Below are 22,244 nucleotides of genomic sequence, written 5' to 3' on the forward strand. Positions count from 1 at the left end.
GTGTGGCCGGTTGCACAAAGCAATTTGAGTGTAAGATTGCACTTGTTCGCTCATTTCATTTAAGGCAAGTGCACGTTTAGTAGAAAACAACAAGGTATGTTATGCAGCCGGTTACTGATTATCAGCATTCGGCTGCTATGCATTTCCACATGATAAGCCACTTCGTTGTGCTATCACTTGTGACCAGTTCGCTTCGAAAACAAACAAAAAAAAACCCCAGCGACACGGCTCAGTGGGCCTTACCCTGGTAAATAAAAAAACTAAAAGGTTTAGTTTTAACACGCAGCGATTTGTCACTGAACCGACTTGACCATCGTTGCCTGCCGCGCGCACGTGGCCACGTGCGGTGGTGTTCGCACGTGGACGACGGCCACCAAAGCCACCGTCTGTGGCGGTGGCTTTGGAGGTCTTTTAAAGTCTGCTGCTGGGAGAGAGGATTCGGAGCTGGCAGTCGGGATCTGGTACTTGGGGACTGGGACTGAGGGGGGGGCCTCCGGGGGTCTAGGTCTTGGGATTTGGGTCTGGGAAGGGCAGGGAAATTAGGATTGAATTCGTTTGCTCACGGGGGTCTTGGAGTTTAGGGTTTAGGCTGGAACTGAGGGTCTAAAGGGTTGTGGATCTGGGACCCTGGAGGGTTGAGGCAGAGGGGAGCGAGGGGCTGCAGGGTTTAGAGTTCGGCTGCTGCTGGAGAGGGGAGGGGGTGATGGTGGTGGTGTGTTGCGAGTGGAGGAGGCGGAGGGGTTGGGTTTGGCTACCGGCCAGGGCGTGCGTGCTCATGACGCCGGGCGCTGGCGTGCAGCCCCGACTGAGCCCGCCCTCCCCCAGACTCTGTTCCCGACGCTTGCCGCCTCGGGCTCACAACAACAACAACAACGTGAAGTAGCAGCAGCAGCCACAGCCACAGCAGCAGCAGCAGCTTGCCGTGGTCACACCGAAGCCCGGCATCACCGCTCGCGATCGGCGCCCGCTAGCCAAGCAGACCGGTGTCTCCACCTGACAATGCCCCACATCACAGAGCGATATTGCAAGGACGGCGACAATGGTTAATGGTAGCAGATGACAAAGAAGACAACTCGGTGTACGTTTAGAAGAAGGAGGAGAAGAAGACGTTGCTTTGTGTTTTTGTTTTGTTTCTAATTAACGCAATTCGCCTCCTGTCAAAAACCCACGAAACATTGTCGCTTTGCGCAGGAGGAGCAGGAGCAGCCCCCCCGGCTCGCCATGGCCATCCCACCCGGGGCGGCGAGCCCACGAGCAGCCGACAGGCAGCAGCAGCACCAGCAGCAGCAGCAGACACCGTCTCAACCCATTCCCATCCCCATCTCAATCCCCGCGTCCATCAACAACAACAACAGCAGCAGCAGCAGCAGCGACAACAACAGCGGAAACAACAACGGAGGTGGTGGTGGAGTTGGTGGTGAAGTTGGTGGTGGCATCAGCGGGGTCCTTCTGCCACCGCCGTCTCCCGGCGGGGCCACTTTGGCCGCTCGTTCGACACTTTTCCCGTTCCTCCGCCCCGTGCTCAGTCCCCGCAGGGCTCCCTACTCGCAATGGACACCTCCGTCAAGCCCGGCACAGTGGCTCATCGGCTCCCCGCCGCCCAGCCCCGGCGGCAACTTGCTCTCATCCTCGCCCTATTCCTACTCCTCATCCTCCTTCCCGTCGTCGTCGTCCTCCTACTCGTCCACTTCGTCGTCGTCGTCTTCGCCGCTGAGGTGCGCCGTGGAGGTGTTCTCCTTCGACAGGTCGTGTGATGCAGCGGCGGGGGCAGTGGCCGGCTTTGTCGGGGTCGGGGTGGCCGGGCCCGGCAGCAGCGGCAGCAGCAGCAGCAGCCCCCCGCGACCCCGCGGCTGTGATAAGTGCACGCAGACCGGGGGGGAGATGCAGCCCGTGGCAGCAGCTGCAGCAGCAGCAGGACGGAGGCCACCGCAGCACTCGGCTACAGCACCCGGTGAGTGAGTTGTGTGAGTGTGGGGGTCACGGTGAGTGGGGGTCACGGTGTGTGGGGTCACGGTGTGTTGTGTGAGTGTATGTGGGGTCACGGTGTGTGTGGGGGTCACGGTGTGTGTGGGGGTCACGGTGTATGGGGGTCACGGTGTGTGTGGGTCACGGTGTGTGAGTGCGTGTGTTGTGAGTGCGGGGGTCACGGTGAGTTGGGGTCACGGTGTGTGGGGTCACGGTGTGTTGTGTGAGTGTATGTGGGGTCACGGTGTTTTGGGGGTCACGGTGTGTGGGGGTCACGGTGTGTGTGGGGGTCACGGTGTATGGGGGTCACGGTGTGTGGGGGTCACGGTGTGTGGGGGTCACGGTGTGTGAGTGCGTGTGTTGTGTGAGTGTGGGGGTCACGGTGTATGGGGGTCACGGTGAGTGGGGGTCACGGTGTGTGGAGTCACGGTGTGTTGTGTGAGTGAGTGTGGGGGTCACGGTGTTTTGGGGGTCACGGTGTTTTGGGGGTCACGGTGTGTGGGGGCACGGTGTGTGGGGGTCACGGTGTGTGGGGGTCACGGTGTGTGTGGGGGTCACGGTGTGTTGTGTGAGTGTGGGGGGCCACGGTGTGTGGGGTCACAGTGTGTGGGGGTCACGGTGTGTGTGTGGGTCACGGTGTGTGTGTGGGTCACGGTGTGTGTGGGGGTCACGGTGAGTGTGGGGGTCACGGTGTGTGTGGGTCACGGTGTGTGTGGGGGTCACGGTGTGTGGGGGTCACGGTGTGTTGTGTGAGTGTGTGTGGGGTCACGGTGTGTCGGGGTCACGGTGTGTGGGGGTCACGGTGTGTGTGGGGGTCACGGTGTGTGGGGGTCACGGTGTGTGGGGGTCACGGTGTGTTGTGTGTGTGGGGGTCACGGTGTGTTGTGTGTGTGGGGGTCACGGTGTGTGTGGGGGTCACGGTGTGTGGGGGTCACGGTGTGAGTGGGGGTCACGGTATGTGTGGGGCTCACGGTGTGTGCTGCTCGTGGTGCTGTCGGCGTGGGGAGCGGTGGTGCAATGGTCAGCACACTGCGCTACGAACCCCCCGGGTGACCCGGTGACCTGGGTTCGTGCCTGCACACAGCCAACTACGTTGATGGATATACACAGTACAGTACTGTATCTGAACCGGTCGCGGGGATTCCCCCGAGGTCCAACTCATCTGTTAAAAGGCTGTAGTTTAAAGGGGATCTTTGTGGAGGGTATAATTGTGTGCGTAGGTAGCGAGTATGCGATTTTTGTGACCTTCATAAGGTGCTCGCGAACATAACTTTTTGGTTAGGGGGGGTCTGTGTGTGTGTGTTGGATGAGAGGTCTATGTATCATTGTAAGGGGGGGGGGGGATGAGTTTGTGTGTCTGTGTGCGAGGCTGTTACATTATCGGCAGAGGGCAGCAATGTCCATTGTGTTGTAGAATACTCCCCAATCTATATGCTCCAAACCAGCTGGAGAAATCGTCCAAAATGATGCCCACGATCCACACGGCGTGGTATAAGGACTTCCATCCAGCAGTGGATTGAGATCGGTCTTTACGTGTACACATCTGTGTATGGGGGTGCTCATAACAAACGTATAAAGGTCGTGCCGTGGATAGAGCATTACGCTATGGACCCAGCAACCAGAAATCCGAGTTCGAATACCGGCTACGGTTAGCATCAGTGGCGAATATCTGAATCGGGTTTGGATCTCCTCTGGGTCGACTCGTTTTTCAATAAGCGGTGTGTAAACACATCAGCACAGGAGAGACAAAGGTGGCCGGGAGTGGTTCTGTCTGCAGATTTTCCCACGTGTGCCGTTTCCGCTCGACAGCACTTTCCCCCGCCTCGACGTATATGAAATACTGCATGGGGGACGGGGGACTTGTGTGTGTCTTTGTCTTCTATGTGTGTGTGTATACGCTTCAAGTGACTTCAAAGTGGACCTAGCCTGGCACAAGCACCGTGGTGGCATCACTGCCACTTCGTGGTGAACGCCGGCAACTTGGTGTCTTGTGTGCAGTGGTTAGGACACTTCTACTAACCCGGCGAACTCGATTTCATCTCACAGCCAACATCAGTGACTCTCTAAACACGGTCTAGGCCAACCCCTATATCGACTCGGCCTTAAATGAGTATCTGGTTACGGGTGTGTAAACATCACCATTTGTTAGACAAAGACGACCGGCGGTGGTGCAGGCCTTGTGTGCGGATCTCAACCTTAATAGGTGGTCGCTAACAGCCCCAACAGTCTGCCAAAGGCGACACGGATGATCTTTATTTGCGGCAAAACACATCCGTGTCATGTCATACATACAGGAACCACTGCGTGGTGTTTTTTTGTACACATCACCTGTTGATTCGAATGTTCCATCGCCACATCTACCCCAATGCTCCAGAGAGGCTTATCAAGTGTGGTGGTCGTGGATGATAATGGTGGTAGTAAACGATGGGTTTGGGTAAATATGGTGATGGTAGTGGTGTTTATTGGTCTGGGCGATTGTAGTACTGGTGGTGGTGATGGGTCTGATTTGATGGTAGCGATTTGTCTGGGTAGTGTTGTTGACTGCTGAAGATGGACTCAAGATAAGGTCCAGACACAGAGCTCGAATTGAGAAATTGGGACGTTCGACTTAAGAGACCGTGACTGAAGTGTCGCTATGCTGACAGGCCCGCACTCAGCAAATGTAATAGTATCGCCATAATTACAGCCAACCTCTTTGGGGCATATGTGTGGGTACCAATGCCCGGTGAAAAATACATGGTTTTCCTGACTTTAATGTGAATTAATCTTATTTGGTCCAACTTATTTGAATAGACAGATGGTGTATTACTTCCATCAGATAACTTTCTATCACGTTGCCATTCTGGTAGTCATTTTTGATAAATAACAAAAGTGGTGGCATATTCGGAGCATTATTTTTAAGTGCATATAACCCAAAGCGCTACACTGTGTTGCGACTATGCACAGCTGTGGATCTGTTCATTACCCACAAAACCAAACAGAAAAAAACAATGTTATCTGTCTCTTGGTAAACGACTGTACACTGAACAATAAGCAAGCCAACTCGAATATGGGTTCTCCAAATACGTGGGTTCTCCAAATGCTGACTTGTCACATCTGACATCCCAGTACCTCGCTCTACGTGTTCTGGCTGACCTTACCTGGTTTGTGTGAGATGCACTGTGGATTCTCACCTGGCACGTGTGAACACGTGTAAACTACCATCGGCAAAGCCGCATGCTGTGTGTGTTCAGTGTTTACAATTCCGTGCAGACACCTAATGTGTGCATTGCCTCGCCTATACATCAGCCCTGTTAATCCCAGAGCAGAGGAAGCACGCTATAGTATCACTGCAGTTTGAAATCGTTTCTCCTGTATCGAACGTTCAGTAATATTCATACTTTGATCGCTCACTATGCCTACAAAGTAATATTTTATCATAATTTGCGTATGCATTTCTAAACTCAGTACAAGATAGAAAGAGTACTGTTATTCAGGGCAGAGCTGAATATGGCTTGTTGGTCAGGAAAAGGTAAATAGAATTAAGGGAAGCAGTAAACATTTTTTCTTGTAGATTTGTGTACATGAGGGCATCGTGTGTTCACGTGTATAGAGTAAACGTTTGCCGGGTCATGTTCCAAGGTTGAGAGTTTAAATTGAGCCAGAAGTGAGAGCTTTCCGTAAAAAGAGGGAACGACATTTCGAGGCAGTGAGAGCAGCATAGGAGAAGAAGCAGTGCCTCTCATGAGAACGGATCGAGCAATACGAGCTACAATGGGTGCCTGGAATTGTGTCTCGTTGTTTAAGAACCTGCTGCTGGACTCATGTAGCCTGCTACCCAGTCTTGGCATGTAAGGTACATGTAGATGGGTTTTTACACTATACATATATATAACTTCTTTCACACCGTACGTAGCCAACCGTTGGCTACGTACGGTGGCATTGCCCGCAACCATGGGTGCAGGCAATGCAAACTCTATGATTAAATATTTTAATGAGTTGCATCATGCTGAGTGAGGCGTTTCTATATATATGTTTTGTTGAAAATTGCTTTGGTGGGTCTCATTTTTTTTAATTAAATAAAGTGAAGAGTGAAAGACCTGACAGGCATCGTTTTAGGCGTGACACATTTTCAAAATAGATAATTAACAATTAAGTAGATAACTTTTGGAAGACTGGTAAGTTAAGTCCAGCCACTATTGTCGTGTACAGTACAGAGGCCAGCATCATTGTATGTTTTTTTTCTCCAGGAAGTTGCGGTGAGGATTTGCTTTAAGCCTGAGCTGCGTTGCCATAGACGCACGATAAACGACTGTACATGGTGTCACGAACTATACTCTCGTGTTCAAGACACGAAGTCTCGGCTGTCCTTCACAATTATACACCCAAAATAAACCAAACGCCTGGAAAACCGTTGATCCTTCCTAACTAAATACCCACGAATGCATCAGTTTAACTACTATGATAATGTGATTAGTGGATAGCTTACTGCACAGCATTATTCGCAGTTGCAAACCGTGTCTTACACTTGTAGTCTGGGAAATAGTGTTGAATTGTTATTGTATGCCATTAAAAAAAACACATCTGCCAATGCCATTCTGTCTTGTTTACCATTTTTATTTCAGCATTTAATATAGTCAACACAGTCCCAACAAATTCACAGCCCTCTTGTCAATCCACTGCTGGATGAAGTCCTTCCCATGCCACGTCGTTCATGGTTGTTTGATCTGACACCAACCATGCTGGTTAGTTGGAGCCGAGGACCCAATTCGGATATCAATCTCCACTGATGTTATCCGTGGCAGTGAATCGAACTGAGGTCATCGAGTGCATTGAGAGTGCAGTGAGATAAACAATGTCCCACCGTTTTTACCAACACAGTGACCAAAAAAACAATACAGCCCTTAGTGTTTCGCATACCCAAACAAATGTCATCACTGCCCCCTCCTCCCGCCGTAGAGCACAGCTGCTTTTTGGGGCCAAGAACCAGCATGTTGATGGTCATTACTTGCTGGCAAAGTCAGGGGGAGTCCTATTCATTACACCCATCGTTTATTCAGAAGAAAACAAGACGACCTGGGTCGTGACCATTACCCCTTTCAGCCTCTTGACACCTCGACTATGCTCCAGAACATGTTCGATTAGCCACTCGGCATTGCTACTAGCCATAGTGTTTGTCAAAAAGGGCATTTAGAGTGAGTACTGTAGTTGGTTCTTTGTTGACAACCAACTTCAGTTTCTGCTCTTGAGTTTCAAAAACTTAACTTCCTGACCAGCCTCACATAAAATGACCTCAAATATTTATTTTCGCTCTTTCAAAGATAGTGCTTTCCTATATATTAGTTTCATGGAATTGTGAATTAGGCAATAACGTGTGATACAAATACCGAATAACAATATATCCAGCCATTTGTCAATCCACTGCTGGATGCAGGCCTTCCCACACCATGCTGGTCAGTGTGGGTTGGTGGAGAAAAGAAGCTGAGGGACTGATTCAGATATCATGAACCACTAATGTTATCCGTGGCCTTGAACCCAGCTCAAGACTCAGGGGTTCACAGCACTGCACCACCAATATTTACATCTTCTACTATATGGCAGTGCTTTGCGCAAACTTTACTTATTCATGACCACTTTTTTTTAATGGTTAACATGTTATTGGTAGTCATAAAGAGATACTGCCCTAGAACTTTACATCTCTCCTTAAAAAGCACATTTTCCTGTGTTTTGGATTACGAGAAATGTTGTTGATAATCATATAAAAGAAATGTAATTTGAGGATATCTCTCCCTCGTAATTGTACACGTAGTATAAATAAGATATTTAATTAACTGCCACTGTTCTTTTTATATTCCTAATGGTATACAATATTTAACTGCTTTGTCAAAATGTATCATCTGGGCAAGTAACAACTTGCCCATCTTGGAAGGCGTGTCTTAATCTGACGGCCACGACTTGAAATGGTGGATCAGGGTAATTGTGTAGAGTAGGTGTGGCCTTGTGGCAGCTAATTCTGCATCTGGGTGCGTGAGGGACAATGTTGCAACAGAGGCGCTGAACTTTTTAACGCTCTTTGTTCACGGGTTGCATCTGGCATCTTAAGCCAGTTGCAGTAAACATGAGTCCAAAACATTGCGCAATGTCTTCTGTATTACTCATTACAGCACTGTTTGGTACATCAGGTCATCTGTAAGGTCAAATAGTGGGAGGAATGGTTTAAAACAAAGTCAGACTTGCGATTCGACTCGGGAATCCATGATAATTAAGCTAAAATATAACAAACCATTTTATTTAGTGGGAATAAATTTCATACTAAATACCTTTTAGCTCTATCGATGCATATTGCTATTCATTTAATACTAAACTATAATCCTTTGGAAATACACTGCACGCTCTTGATTATCTCGTGACACTGTGTATATTGTGTCTGTTGACTTTTCCAGGCCTTGTGCATTGTTGTGCTTACAGCCAACTCTAGATGGAAAACACTAGAGAGCACTATGACCTCATTCGCTCATGCTGTCGCATGAAAATACATACCCCGAATAGTAGCAGTTGTCTCATTTTCCATAAAGATCTCAGATATAGGTATTTGTGTATTTTAGGAAAGCGAGACGGAATGGAAATGTATGCAGATAAATAATGTCAGTTTACTCCTTAAGTGCGTGGTGATTTTGCTGAATTTGTACAGCCCTTTGTCAATCCACTGCTGGATTAGTCCTCCCCAAGGGGGGTTGTTTGACCAGAATTATTAACCAGCGTGGTCAGTGCAACTTGGTAAAGGGGGGAGGAAGGGAGGTAATACTGGTTTATATATTATTAACAATTATGTAAGCCATGGCTGGGAATTGAACTCAAGTGGCAGTGTTCAAAGCACAATGCGCTAACTGCTACACAACTACTACTTACAGGATTTAATGAGCAACATTTTAGTTTTGTTTGATCAGTTGAAAATAAATGCAATACCAGAGCAGGGAAACTGACCACCGGGGTATAAAGTTAATGCTTAACAAGTTATTGGTCATGATGCAACTTACTAATTGGCTGTGTTGGGTGGTGGTGGGTTTAACGACACATTTGTATTTACGCGATCGAACCCAAAAACCTCTGGTATGGATAGTACTACTGTATTACCTGTGAAATATGTACAGATAATTTGTGACTTGTTATTGTTATATATGATACTGTAATGTAATTTTGTAAGACGGATAGAGTCACATCCAGAAGTTCAATTCAGTAGTGCAACAATTCGTTAAACTCTGGTTGGATTAAAAAATGAATTTATTTTAAAAAATGCAATCAATGTAGAATGGCTCGCCTGAGTCGTGTGAACTCCAATACAAAATATCTCCTTTATGTGATTATCTGCGTTTATCGTCGGTTTAGTAATCAGTATTCATCGATTAATCGTTTGTGCTTAATAGCGGACTACGAGTAAATTCCTATTTTACGTTTGTGTAAAATAGTCAAAGAACTTTGAAGGTATAAGGCCAGAGTTTCAAAATACGCATCTTGTATTACGGAAGCATATTCATGCATCTTCCTGTGCGTTCATACAGCAATCAACAAGAATCAATTATTGTCGATAGGTAGGTCGGCACTTAACGCATCAAATCAAGCATGTTTAATTAAGGCCACGTTGTTTGTAAGCCGTTTTCCATTACAAAGCCAAAAAAGTCGTCAGCTGTAATTGCGGAGGTACAATTTAATAGCTTCCGACGTAAACATTGAGTGTGGGTGCCAACATAGGCAACTTTAATATGAAATTGTGGTTTATTGACTGATGATTTGTCACTGTTCAAATATATATTTTTACGACATATCTGTTTATAAATCAATCAACGAACAGCTGTTGGATCATCTAGTTCAAAAATATACAGTATGTACATGTATATACAACTGTATTTCAGTAATTAGTGTATTATTAACATAAGAAACTAACCTTTGAATATCGTATATTGTTCAGCATAGGCTTCAATGGGTACACAGTGTAATCAACTAGAGCGGTGGCAATCCATCATTTTCTTTTTTAGCATGTAATGTGTAGACTTTAGGTAAACATTACCCAAGTATACAAATGGAGTTGTATTGCTTTTAGGTGAAATGCCCATTTAAAAAAAACCCTGTGTTGCACAAAATCATGTTGTGTACATTGTATAAACATACGGTGTAAAATTATTACGTGTGGGTGTATGTGTGTGGTGTAGTGATGTGGGGAGTGAAAGTGTAGTGGTTAGCTCGTTGCGCTACGAAGCTGGCGACCTGAGTTCGATTCCCAGTCACGGCCAACACCTGTGACGATGATCTGAACCGGTCATGGGTGTGTAAATATCGCCACAAGGGAGACAAAGGCGGCCGAGCATGGTGCTGGCCACCCACCCCCTCGTTTGCAGTGGCGGCCATCATAGGTGCTCGCGAACAGCACTTGCTCCTACTGACTGTTCATGCTATATGGGTGACCTTTGTCTTTTGTAGTAATCAGGATTTGCACAGGTGGTTAATCTGCTCGTCATCTTAGTCAACAAATGACATCTGGGTCTGTCCTGTGACCTGTCAGCGAGCCTTCGACACTTCACGTGGCCTCAAAATGCACCTAGCCTGGCACAAACACTGTGGTGATGTCACCTCCACTTAGTGTAATGATTTAGTGCACAGTGCTATGAACCCAGAACACCAAGTTTAATCTTGGCCATGGCTAATATCCGTGGGGAGTGATATCTGAACCGGTCCTGGGCCTCCTCTTGGCCGACTCAGTCATACATTATAAGCTGGTGTTTGTGTAAACATCAGCACTGGGGAGACAAAGGCGACAGGGGCGATGTGCTGGCCATGCCACCCCCTCGCGTGGCGTTCCGGGCCTGTGTAGGTGTTCGCTAACAGCACCTTCCCAAACATCCCGTCTGACTATATGGGGGATCTTTGTTGTTTGTTTGTATTTTAGGCAGCTTAAGGCAAGCGCTGCATTCTGATTCCGAGGCAAGCCTTGGCGGAGAGTCCATCCCCGACGTCATCCCCCCACGTGAGCGGTCCCTGTCCGAGTCGGCTATCAACCCACGCATGGAGCGTGTCGGCCAGGAGCTGCGGCGCATCGGCGACGAATTCAACGTCTTTGTGGACGGGCAAGTAAGCAACGCCACTTTTTTAAAGAATTAACATAACGTTTGTGCATCGAGACCGCACCTAATGAGGGCAACTTTCACATGGTTGTTGACAAATGTCATGTTTGCACCACCAATTTGGAGAAACTGAGAAGTTGTGTAGAGAATTGGCAGCCGAGGCAACAGTGGCACTCCCAAGCCCATTGCGGTTAAGGGATAGAGAACGATGATGACGATTGTGGAGATGAGAAATGTCCACGAAAACCTTTGTAGGCCGGAACGCCGCACGTGGGGGTGGCGTGACCATCAAAATCCTCTGCCACCATTATCTACCAAGTGCTGATATTTGCATACAACACCATCTAATAATTTACTGCTGAGTCGACCAAGGGAAGACCCAAGACAATTTCAGATATCACTTGCTACGGATATTAGCCTTGGCTGGGATTAAACTCGATTCACCCGGGTCTTAGCTTAGTGCACTTAACCAGGTGCAGGTATTTTGCCATTTAAAAGTGACGGATATTCGACTATGTGGTTATTGAATAACCCTGTTACAAACTTTTATCAGAAATCCACCAGCACTGATGTAAATTCCTCAATCATTAACAGGTGTTAGTAACTAATATACTTGCTTGCTTGCATTACAGAACCCTTCATGGGTTATTTGACTCTGGAATTACCATACCCTGTGGAACATTATGCTCCCCGCACTGTGGTTTTTGGGTAGTACTGTCAGCTGTCATGCAATAAAAGTCAACTATGTTTTGCTTGCATTATCTTTGCTCCACATGAACACCTGACTCCTTTAACTTTGCTGCACAGATATAATTAAATACTGCGACACCTATTTGCCACTTCACCATTTGTTATCTATTATTTTGATATCCTTTTGTAATTAAAAAATATGTTTAATTTACATATTTTAGAGTGGGGGGGGGGAGCAGCAGTGCAGAGCACTAACCGACGCTGGTCCCACACCCCTCACATGCCTTTTGAACCAGCATGGTGAAGTATGGTCAAACAACATCTCCCCCCCTCCCTCCCCTGTGACTGGCATGGCATGGGGGAGGCCTTAAGACAAATAGCTGTAAATTAAACTATAAGGCAATACTCATTCTGTGCTGGTTGCATTTTTTTACCAATAAAACCAGTTTACCTAGACAAAATGTATCAGGAGACCAATCTTAATGCAGCACTTATATAACCCCCGTGCTTTATTGTTCAGGGCATTTTTTTGTGCTGTGTTTGTGACTGCAAAACCGACAAAGAAACGTACAAAACTTTCATAGTCTGCCGCTGATCAGCTGTGAAATAAATACGGGCAATCATTTTACGGAGCACATGATGCTTTTTTTTGTCTTGCTCGTGTAGATGAAGCTGTAGCGTGGCTTTGTTTTCGAGCGGGAATGCAGTCTAGAGTATTTCAGATGCTCGAAACCTAGTTCGTAGCGAATTGGATGTGTGCCAGGTTTTTTATATTTAGAAACACAGTAGCTTGAAGGTAACGTACAGCTGTCTCTGTTGTTACTGCCTTCTATGTGTTAGCACTCGAGGTGGAACAATGCATTCATGCATCGATTAATAGCTCTTCTTCAACTCATGATACATGCATTATATTGCATGTTTAGCAATGACCCTTCTATATGAATTAACATGTTGCGTCATTAGGTTCACATGCCCCCTGCTACCCCAAGTGGCCACTATATTCATAACAATGTATAACAAATTCTTGAATCAATTAGCAACCCTGAATTCTGGCAATCCATTGAATTGGCAAAGTAGGCCAGGGCACTTCTTACAGCTTCACGGAACACTGAAAATTGCATACTGTAGTCAAATGTAAAAATGTAATGTTGGATTACTGAACATATTAAATAATCATGGGGAAAAGGGATATTTGGTGGCATTGGGCATGGTTGTATGTATGAGTTTAAATTGTAATGATATTTCAACAGTGACATTTAGGGTTCCTTCCCCTGTTCAAGGAAAAAGACTTACATTATTTCAAGCACAATGCCAACATTGACTGACCTCGAGAAATTGCCTGGCCAGGTTGATACGTGTGTGTCACCAAAGTGCTATTACAACATGCAGGAAGGCAGATGGATGAGCAGGTCAGAGTGGCATCACAGCGTATAAGCACGCACCGTCATACCAAAACATTTTGGTTCTTCAAAATTACACAAACCAGATTTGCAAATTCCCATGGGCCCACTGCTTCATTCTGTGGCTTGGCTTGCATATCGATGCAATAGCTGGATCTCTGACTCTCTTCTGTTTAATAACAACAGCCTAGTTACAACCTGTGGTTATCGCTCCTAAGTATTATTCCCATTCCATTGATGTAATTTTTGGCATGGTGACCTCAGGTGAAAAGTGGATTTTTTTCACTTCATTGAGTTCAAGCACTTCTAAATTTAATTCCTTTGTTGACAACACAATAAAGGAAAAAAAGTCTGAAAATGTGGCAAAGATAGTTGTACTTTTTGATCGGTTAGCCACATATTGCATCACATATTTCCTTGGGAACATTAGGCACGATTCCAGAAAACAACCAACATTTGTAGGTCACCAAGACCTTGGCGGGTAAAACCAGAAATCACTTAAAAAACAATGAACACTGTTATGATCTTCGTATTCCCATTAATTATTGCCAAATGTTCACAGCTAATAACCTACCACACATATACACTCTTAAGATAGGTACATACATACGTAAACAAAAGCGCTTGTAATCCAATGAGCAAGTCGTCGACTTACGAACACCCGATTTATGAACACCCACACTTACGGACCAGCTTACATTATATATTTTTTTACATTAACTTGAAATGTGAACTCACACTTGCATACTGAACCACGGAACTATTTTGTTCAGCGGAGCGATCCTCTGCGAGATGTAATGAGTCAGCCTCCCGCAGGGAGTGAGAGTTTGTGCGTGTTAGTGCGTGTTAGTGTATGGAGAATGGTAGTGTAGCGGTTAGTGTGCTGCGTTTCGAACCCGGCGACCCGAGTTCGATTCCAGCTCACGACCAACACCAGTGACGATTATCTGAATGGGTCCTGGGCCTCCCTTAGGTCGACTCAGCCTCAAATGAGCACCTGGCAACAATCGGTTCAGGCTATCGCTATACGTCTGTGTGGCTGATTATAGTGAATCATTGTAAGTTATAATAAAACTGATTCTTTTATATTCATGTTACTTTATTTAATGTTTTACTATACAGTATTTATTACATGGAGATGTACATTGTCTTCTTATTTCTGAGTTTAACAACGCTTCCCTTTTTTGTTGAACCGTAACACATTTCATAACACTGACCGTATAACCATTTAAATACATACTCTTTGGTTCTTTCGGTAAAGTCACGTAGGTAAATAAATAATAGATAATTTAAATACGGTACATTATTGTGTTCCTACTTACGAATGGGTCTCGGGAATGAATTGTGTTCGTAAGTAGAGGATTGTCTGAAAACATATTTCAAGGAAATTAATACTGAATGGCCAGCAGAAGTAAATAATAAAGTAGAATAATACAGACACTGGTGAGTCCCGCTCACTGGGGGTTATAGAGGCATGGGACATGATTTACAGCAGCCTGGATGCTGATAGTGTCAACATGGCACTTAATCCCAAGTGGTGGGGCTGAGTTGGCGGTGGCTCCAAGCCTCACTTTCCTCCAGGGCAGAACCAAAATAAACCACACTGGCGCTGTGCGAGATGTTTCCACACGACTGTCGTTGTCAGCTTTTTAGAGATTTTGGAACTTGAGATCTTGGAGAGCTTCAATAATTGTTCAAGTGTCACTGTCAAAATCAGAATGGTTGCGTGCATATCAAAATTTGTTGTTTCAAAAAGCATATTCATGTATTTTAGTGATAGATTTGCAGATGTCAAATTTATGTCTTACACATTTTCCCTCTTTTAAATTATTTGACTATTTTGTAAAGTACTTTACAACTTGGAATGATGACTTTACAAACACTTTTAATTTTCATACAATGGGACAGCAAAATATTTTACTATGACGTAAACAAAGCTAAACCCAGCTAATGGCAATGTGAACTAAAATGTTGACATTGCCCTGTATGTCAGTAGTATTTTTATCTGCAACATTACTATTTTAGAGCAAATCTAATAGATGGCATTGGCCCTGAGCTGTGTGTTGCTCATGCTTTGGCTCGTGTGTTCTTTTTGCACGTGGCTGGCACGTTGCATTAAGCACACTTTCCTGGTTTTACACACGCGGTTAGTGCATTGTGCACGCACGCACGCACAGCCCATAATTTCTCTCTGCTGTTGCATCAGGATGGCAGCGGATTGGTCGTGGGTGCTGGAGGAGCTGGGGATTGTGGAGGGCGGGAGACATATTGGAGGGGTGCATGCTAGAGAAATGGAGCTGCGGTTTTTTGGCAGCTGGTTTCTATTGTCGCCAGTCACGCTCGGCCCAGCAAGTTAAGTCAATAAAAACAGCGGCTGGGAAGTCGCACACTGAGCGGGCTGCACTCCTTAGTCAGCAGATCTGCCACACGACGGGCCAAGAATCAAAACAAGGCTTGGCTGCAGGCTTGGAATTGGGGTGGGGGCAGAAAAAAAGAAGTTGGGGGGGAGGGTCGTGGAGAAGAGGTGGTGAATGTTGCTGCTGGTCTAGCGCAGTAGAAAGGGGGTTGGGGGATATCCATTGGCAGACCGCCAGTGCATCTGGCTGCAGAGGGGAAGGGAAAGGCGGGGCGCATTAGTGAAGCAGATTTGGGGAGTGTGCATGGTAAGGCGAGGTGTGCTGGCCCAGTTAGTCAAAGACGGGAAAAACAAGGGACACGTGGTTATTGCTGGCTTGTACAAAGCTCACGGGGGCAGCAGTGGTTGTGTGCAGCATTGGAGCGCTTATTTTCTCTCAAAATATTGAGCAGGGGTGGGTGTAGGTTTTACTGCTCGATTAATGTCAATTGTTTTAACAGTTCGAGGAAGACCGGTTAGTTTTAGAAGGCCACACTTTTTTTCTATCGCATTCGAATCAACACTTGTTTGGTTCTCATTCAAGTGTACCAATGAACAATGAATGTACATGTATAACAAAACATATTGTCATGTACACACTTTACATAACAAATATACTTCTGTAAAAGGTCAAGATGCAGCCCTGTAATTGTTTGCTCACACCACTGCTGCAGGAAAAGCCTCCAATTTAGGGTGCTATAGAGATCTCTTCTAGAGGGTGTTTTGTCCTCCTATTTCACACTGCCCAGATGTCTTGCAAGAGGTGGAAGTACCCGTACTTTATCCCACTGCACACGACCTGCTGATTGACTATCTGTGGTGTTCCCATTTGTACTGCCGCATGCATGTCACAATTAATATTTGTTTTCTCTGTGCTTCTCTACACAGCAGCTGCAGAGGCGAAACTTTGGCAGGCAGAGGCAGAATGGCCGACTCCTTCATGATGAAGCCGCGTGGTTACTCAGATTTGGACTCTACATCATCAACCGCAGGAATCTATGACTGAATGTGAACATAACTCTCGCATGGTCCTCCCGTGGACAAGAGACCATATGGGCCGAATTTCCAAGCACTGGACAACATATTAATTGGTTGACAATAAAGTGTTCTGGCCAAACTGTGTGGAGCCTAAGATACCAGCTATGTCTGGTAACTTATGATAGACATTATTGACAGTTGCTGGAAGCATAGCTTGAGCATGTTTAACATGAGACCAAAATTCTTGGACCAAAGTACATTTGTAGCTTGACAAATACTTTCGACATTCTTCTTAAATCAAGACTGATTTTTTTCTTCTCCAAAATATGCGAATATTAACACACTTAAGCATTCCTATTTGATAATGGAGGAATTATTCATTATGCCTTAGGATTGTCATCAGATACACTTTTCCAAAGTGTGATTCTAGGACAGCACAGACCAATGTATAGAATCCCATTCCCTCCCGGTTATTGATGGAGAAGTCTGATGGTGCAAAAAATGAACTGCAAGCCCAAAGAACTGCCGAGAAGATTCACAAGAAGCGACGCGGCTGGACTTTGTAGCAAGACTGGAATGGAAAACTTGAAACTACTGCAGCCGTGCTGCCTGCCAATATGTGCTTTATCTGTGACAACCACAGCCTAGCTCATAGGCCAAGTTCAGGAGGTTAATGGTCACACTTTCCAAGCATAGGAAAACCGGAGTGTACATCTGTGCACATTTACAACATCGGTGAATGCAACATGTGGATAACACAATATATCATTTACAACAACAAAAACGTGAAACATTCAATGTCGAACTAATCATTGCAGTGAGGCTGGTCCTTTAAAAATGTTAAGTATATGTACAAATAAGACCTGAACAGAGCCATTAGTTGCAAGAAAGGAATGAAATTACCTTATCTTTATATTCAGATTTACAAACCACTGAAGAAGGCTGGTGTGCGTGCACTATCGAGGTTGCTGAAGAGCCTAAGCACTTGAACGGAACTGAAATCCGTGTGACAAGTTTTGTGTTCCGATCTCTGGTTATTTCTGCTTTACTGAACAAAAGCCACGAGATGGAGAGAAAACGTCCATTAAAGTGCATTCCTTTGCTGTAACCATCACTGATCCACAGCATTGTTAGCATTGTGCCTGTTGACCTGTGGTATTTTTTCTTTTTTTAATACATTACCTCGAGGCTAAACCACGCAAAGCTTTAAACAAATATGTTTTTGGAATTTAAGAATGTCTTGAATTATCACGAGGTAAAAAGGCAAAATAGCCAATAGCAGGCAATGCAAAACAATGGAAGGTTGCTGCACGTTTTTTTTGTTTTCTTTATTGACCTGGTAATATTTGTGCGTGTTTTTTTATTTGATAAAAACAATTCTGGTTTTGCATAATTAATCTTGCAATGTAACAATTATGTTAATTGTGTAAAATCAAAGATTGGATGATTTTGCAGAATTATGTTCTTGTCAGTTTGACTCAGGCATACAAGTCATTGTTAAAAGAGTGCTCTAAATTCTGTGGTAGATGTTGGCGTCAACCTCACATTTATCAATAATGATAGCAATGTGCAAGCGTGTCCCGTGTGTGTGTGTGCACTCAGGAGCGAAATTAGAAAGAAAAAAACAATACCACTGTCACATTCCCGGCTAACTTTTACGACTGCCTTAAATAGCATTCCTTAGAACACTTGAAGCCATATTGACCAGAACCAGGCATCGGTGCACTGTAAATATAGTTTAGCTTCTCCCGTTATATTTATTTTGTTCGTTTTCTCTTATTTTGTTTGCTCTCTCGCAACCCTGAGCCAACATTGAGGCTTGTTTTTGTGCAATTTTCAGTTTTTCTTCCCGTTTTGCTTTTTTTTTGCTGATATGGCAGAAGGCATAAATTGTAGATATGAAAAAATAATTGTTTGCTTTTGTTTGTGTATTTTGTCCATTTAATTATAAATTTCAAACATTTTTTTATTATGTGTGTGTGAGTTTATAAACAAACAGATAATTGACTGAAGAAAAAATGCTGTCATTCTGCAGACCATTTGTAATTTTTGCACTCCTGGCTCTAAGATGCATGTTAAGGGAATTACAACCGCACAGTAATCGACCCAGTCTAACTTTTTTTTCCTTTGCTTTCACTGGAATTTAGTAAGCTCAGAAAGTTCAAGTAAAGTGCAGCATTGTATATTGTGAAAGTTGTACATACAGCCTAAACATTGATTCCATCCACTCACTATAATCCACCCCACAGCCACTGAGTTTACAAAGTGCACACAGCTGAATTGGTTGGTTGTGATCCATCATCTGTGCAGATAGGGCTGGAAATCAAATTGATCTGCATTTGGCAGTGTGCATGAACTGTGAAAGCCTATATGCCACCTGACTGTATATAGGCAAATAGGATGTTTCCATAACAGCTGCAGTCTATTTTTCTTCCTATAGGCTCAACATTTGCATTTACTCACGAAAACCATGATTTAGCCTTGCCACGTGAAGCCTGGTATTGTGCTAACGGGACACGCATGGTCACGGCGAAGGTCTTAACTGGCATTTCTGCATGTGCTCATTTCTTTTACACACAGCAGAACGCCAACGTTTTGCGTGTAAATAACTGCTTATGTAGTGTGATGAAATTACTTAATTGTGCTTACAAAAACGCCCAAAGAACGTAAAAAAATGAAATTTTGTAAAAAACACTTTTTGGATGTGGCAAATGTGCTGTACAGTTTCAGTCCTTCGTCAATCTGTTGCTGGATTGAGGGTCTTCCCCAAAGCTGTGTCGGTCATGATGGTTGTGAGACCATACTTCACCTCGCTGGTCAGTGCAGGTTGGTGAAGGGGTGCAGGGCAGACTCTGGTTCATATATCACTTGTCGCTGGCCGAGAATCATACTCAGGTCACTGGGTGCATAGCACAGTGTGCTCTCGTTACCACCCCTTTATACATTCAGTCAACCAACAGGGTTTACTCTCGCTAAACTATTTAATTTAGCAGGTAAAGCTCACTGAGCTATTAGCTCTTTCGCAGAGGTAACCTGGCTACACATAGTGCTTTGAAGTGGCAAATATCATTTATAGTTGTAGCCAAATAATCTAAACGTATGTTTCGAAATGTCCAGGGCAAAACTGTAGGACTCGGAGAAAATTTCATATGACCACGGGGACAATGTGCAGGCATCAGGGTCAGGATCAAACCCTCCGCCTTCTGCATAGCAGGCGAGGGAGGTAACATCTCGCTCCAATGTGCAAAAAAATAATAATCCGAATATGATCAATATAATACTTTTTTCTTCAATAACATAAACACGAAATTCAACATTTACCAAATTACTTGGCGTACTGCTCAAAAGAGGCGGTTGTTCACCCCTGTAAGTGGCCGACTGCTGTTTAAGAGCAATTAGCCATGCATTCAATAGAAACATAGCAAAGGTGCATCCACTAATGGGCTTAATAGCACACAACAGGTGTTGTTGAACATATGGTATACATCTGTGAGCCAGCAAAGGTCACAGACCCGCACCAACCAACTGGACAAACTCCCTGTACATATTGTTTATATGTTCAGCTGCACTACAAGATAAATTTACGTTTTTTCAATTGTTTGAAATGAAAACAATTTCGAATCCAGCAAAAATGTAGCAACATGACTGTTTAAAACAGCTTGGTGTCTTCCTGCACTATTTAAGGTAGAGGCGTCTGTGTAGGTGCAATACGGCTGTACATTGATGCTTGAGTAGGCTGTTCTAATACGTTTAGTCGTTTTTGTCGTTCCTGACATTTATTCTCGGTTTCTTTTGTATTTTTGTCAATATAAAATAAATCTCAGATTTTTTTGTTCCTGGGAAACATGTTTTGAGTTTTCTTCCTGCGTTTAAAAGCCGCGTTTTATTGCTGCGTTTAAAAAAAAAAACAAGTGTCTTAGTTTGTTTAGACATCGAGGAAACAATTTCCACACAGCGTTTTTATGTTAACATCGACACCACTTGTTTGTTGACCACTTGCATCATTAACATTTGAGTACTAAATGAGCATTTTTCTCAAGCAGATGTGCATGCATAATGCATATCCCCTTCCCCTAATCTTTTCTTTGGCCAATTAAATGTTGCGTGCACTTCAGTGGGATTTCAGCCAACTCCCACAACATCAGGGATGTAATGCCCCTTCATAACCCGGGCATCACTCCAAGACACAAGGGAAGGGAGATACAAACTGAAACACACGAAATGTCACTAATCTTGCTCCGGGCGGTTGTAAAATAGGGCCCCTTACGCGTTGCACGGCCGACGCAGGTTTCTTTGCACTGGTGACGCGTGCCAAATCTCTGTATCGTATCAGACGGTGTGACGCAAATAGAGATGCGTGTCAGGCGATGGTGTTGTTGACTGGCCTCACGGCGGATAGCGGCCCTTGCCCATAAAACTTGCTCTTGTGTAAGCGGCCCGCGCCCTGGCCGCGCTGGGTGTCGTGTCACACCACTGATTGGGGCCCCCTCAGCAGTTTTTCGGTGCGATTTCGCAACTGTGGCTAAAGTCCATAATAGTAATAATACACTTGAGTGACATGCTTTCAAAAAAAAAAAGTTCTGCAACATAATGGCGTCGTTAATCAATACAAAACGTGTATCGCTTCGGCCAGGAGTCTACAACCTGCGGCTCTTCAAGGGTTCCTTCGTGACCTTACTTGATTGAGGAGCCCACCGTCTCATATTCACATGCATTGCGGCGGCTCTTGAAATCGAGGCGGGTTTTATTTTTGACCGAATTCGAAAAAAACTTCAATTTGAGCTGTGGGCAGATATGTCGTGCAGCAACTCTCATGGGTTCATATTGGATAGAACTAAAAATGCCACGCGAGTGATGATTCTGATAGCCTGAAAGAAGATGCAACCTTCTTGGTTCTTTCGGTAAAGTCACGTAGAAGGGAAATAATAAAATAAAAAACATGATAAAATTCAATTCTCACGACGTTTCGACCACAACGCAAGCATCCGTCCTCAGGTGAAGAACAGGGCTGTCGGAAAGACAGCGTCCCAATGAACACCGCTGTCTTTCCGACAGCCCTGTTCTTCACCTGAGGACGGCTGCTTGCGTTGTGGCCGAAACGTCGTGAGAATTTTATTTTATTATGTTTTATTTTTTTAAATTTATTATTTCCCTTCTACGTGACTTTACCGAAAGAACCAAGAAGATGAATCCCTGCAGTCACGAAAGCTTTAAATCGAAAGATGCAACCTCCCAAAAAACCCATGCTCTTACATTGTGGCTACGTGTCTAGAGATGTCAGGCACGAGTGTGAAGCTTTGTTATTTGTTTTGAGAGCGCTTTGGTGACATTATTGTCAGGCCACTCTCATACGTTTCATTATCCCAGCAGACTTAATTTGATATTCCTCGGAGCACCTTTATATGACGAGAGAGCACTGTTCATAAATAAATTACACTTGTGGGTTGTGGGGTGACTGGAGAGTTGAATAATGTATCTCTTATATAATTTTTTGGTTCAAATAATTGAACCTTTGAACAAAAGGAATTAAACTGTGTGTAGTTGGTCAATTAAGTCAATGTATGTAGAAAGGACACTCATGACGCTGGTACGATGTATATTGGTTTACTACTGCCCGTCACACAGTAACTCCTGCACTACACGTCACAGCAGTGGGCATGGCGATATCAACATTACCCCCCCCCTCCCCCATATCAGCCCAAACAAAGTCCACAAGACATA

At 44.8% G+C, this 22,244-nt stretch overlaps 1 protein-coding gene across 2 annotated transcripts; it reads left to right on the forward strand.

Annotated features, from left to right (window-relative positions):
- Positions 1–808: 808 nt before the first annotated feature.
- On the forward strand, positions 809–20,367 carry LOC144719853 (uncharacterized). 2 transcript variants are annotated; one of them, XM_078596116.1, is made up of 3 exons: positions 809–1,951; positions 10,886–11,063; positions 16,434–20,367. In XM_078596116.1, exons 1-3 carry the CDS (start codon positions 1,222–1,224, stop codon positions 16,549–16,551), a joined length of 1,026 nt encoding a protein of 341 aa, XP_078452242.1. In that variant the 5' UTR covers positions 809–1,221; the 3' UTR covers positions 16,552–20,367. The 2 variants fall into 2 exon arrangements, with proteins under 2 accessions (XP_078452242.1, XP_078452241.1); XM_078596115.1 differs by having other exon boundaries at positions 811–1,951; positions 10,886–11,067.
- The last annotated feature ends 1,877 nt before the right edge of the window (positions 20,368–22,244 follow it).

Source organism: Lampetra planeri, chromosome 7, assembly GCF_965212315.1.
Source record: "Lampetra planeri chromosome 7, kcLamPlan1.2.h2, whole genome shotgun sequence".
Lineage (NCBI taxonomy): Eukaryota > Metazoa > Chordata > Hyperoartia > Petromyzontiformes > Petromyzontidae > Lampetra > Lampetra planeri.

Excerpts from the sequence above, each read along its gene's own strand:
- LOC144719853 (XM_078596116.1), top strand. The coding sequence starts at position 1,222 with ATGGCCATCCCACCCGGGGCGGCGAGCCCACGAGCAGCCGACAGGCAG. Across the intron at positions 1,952-10,885 it reads GCACTCGGCTACAGCACCCG|GCAGCTTAAGGCAAGCGCTG; the intron begins GTGAGTGAGTTG and ends TTTGTATTTTAG. Across the intron at positions 11,064-16,433 it reads TTCAACGTCTTTGTGGACGG|CAGCTGCAGAGGCGAAACTT; the intron begins GCAAGTAAGCAA and ends TTCTCTACACAG.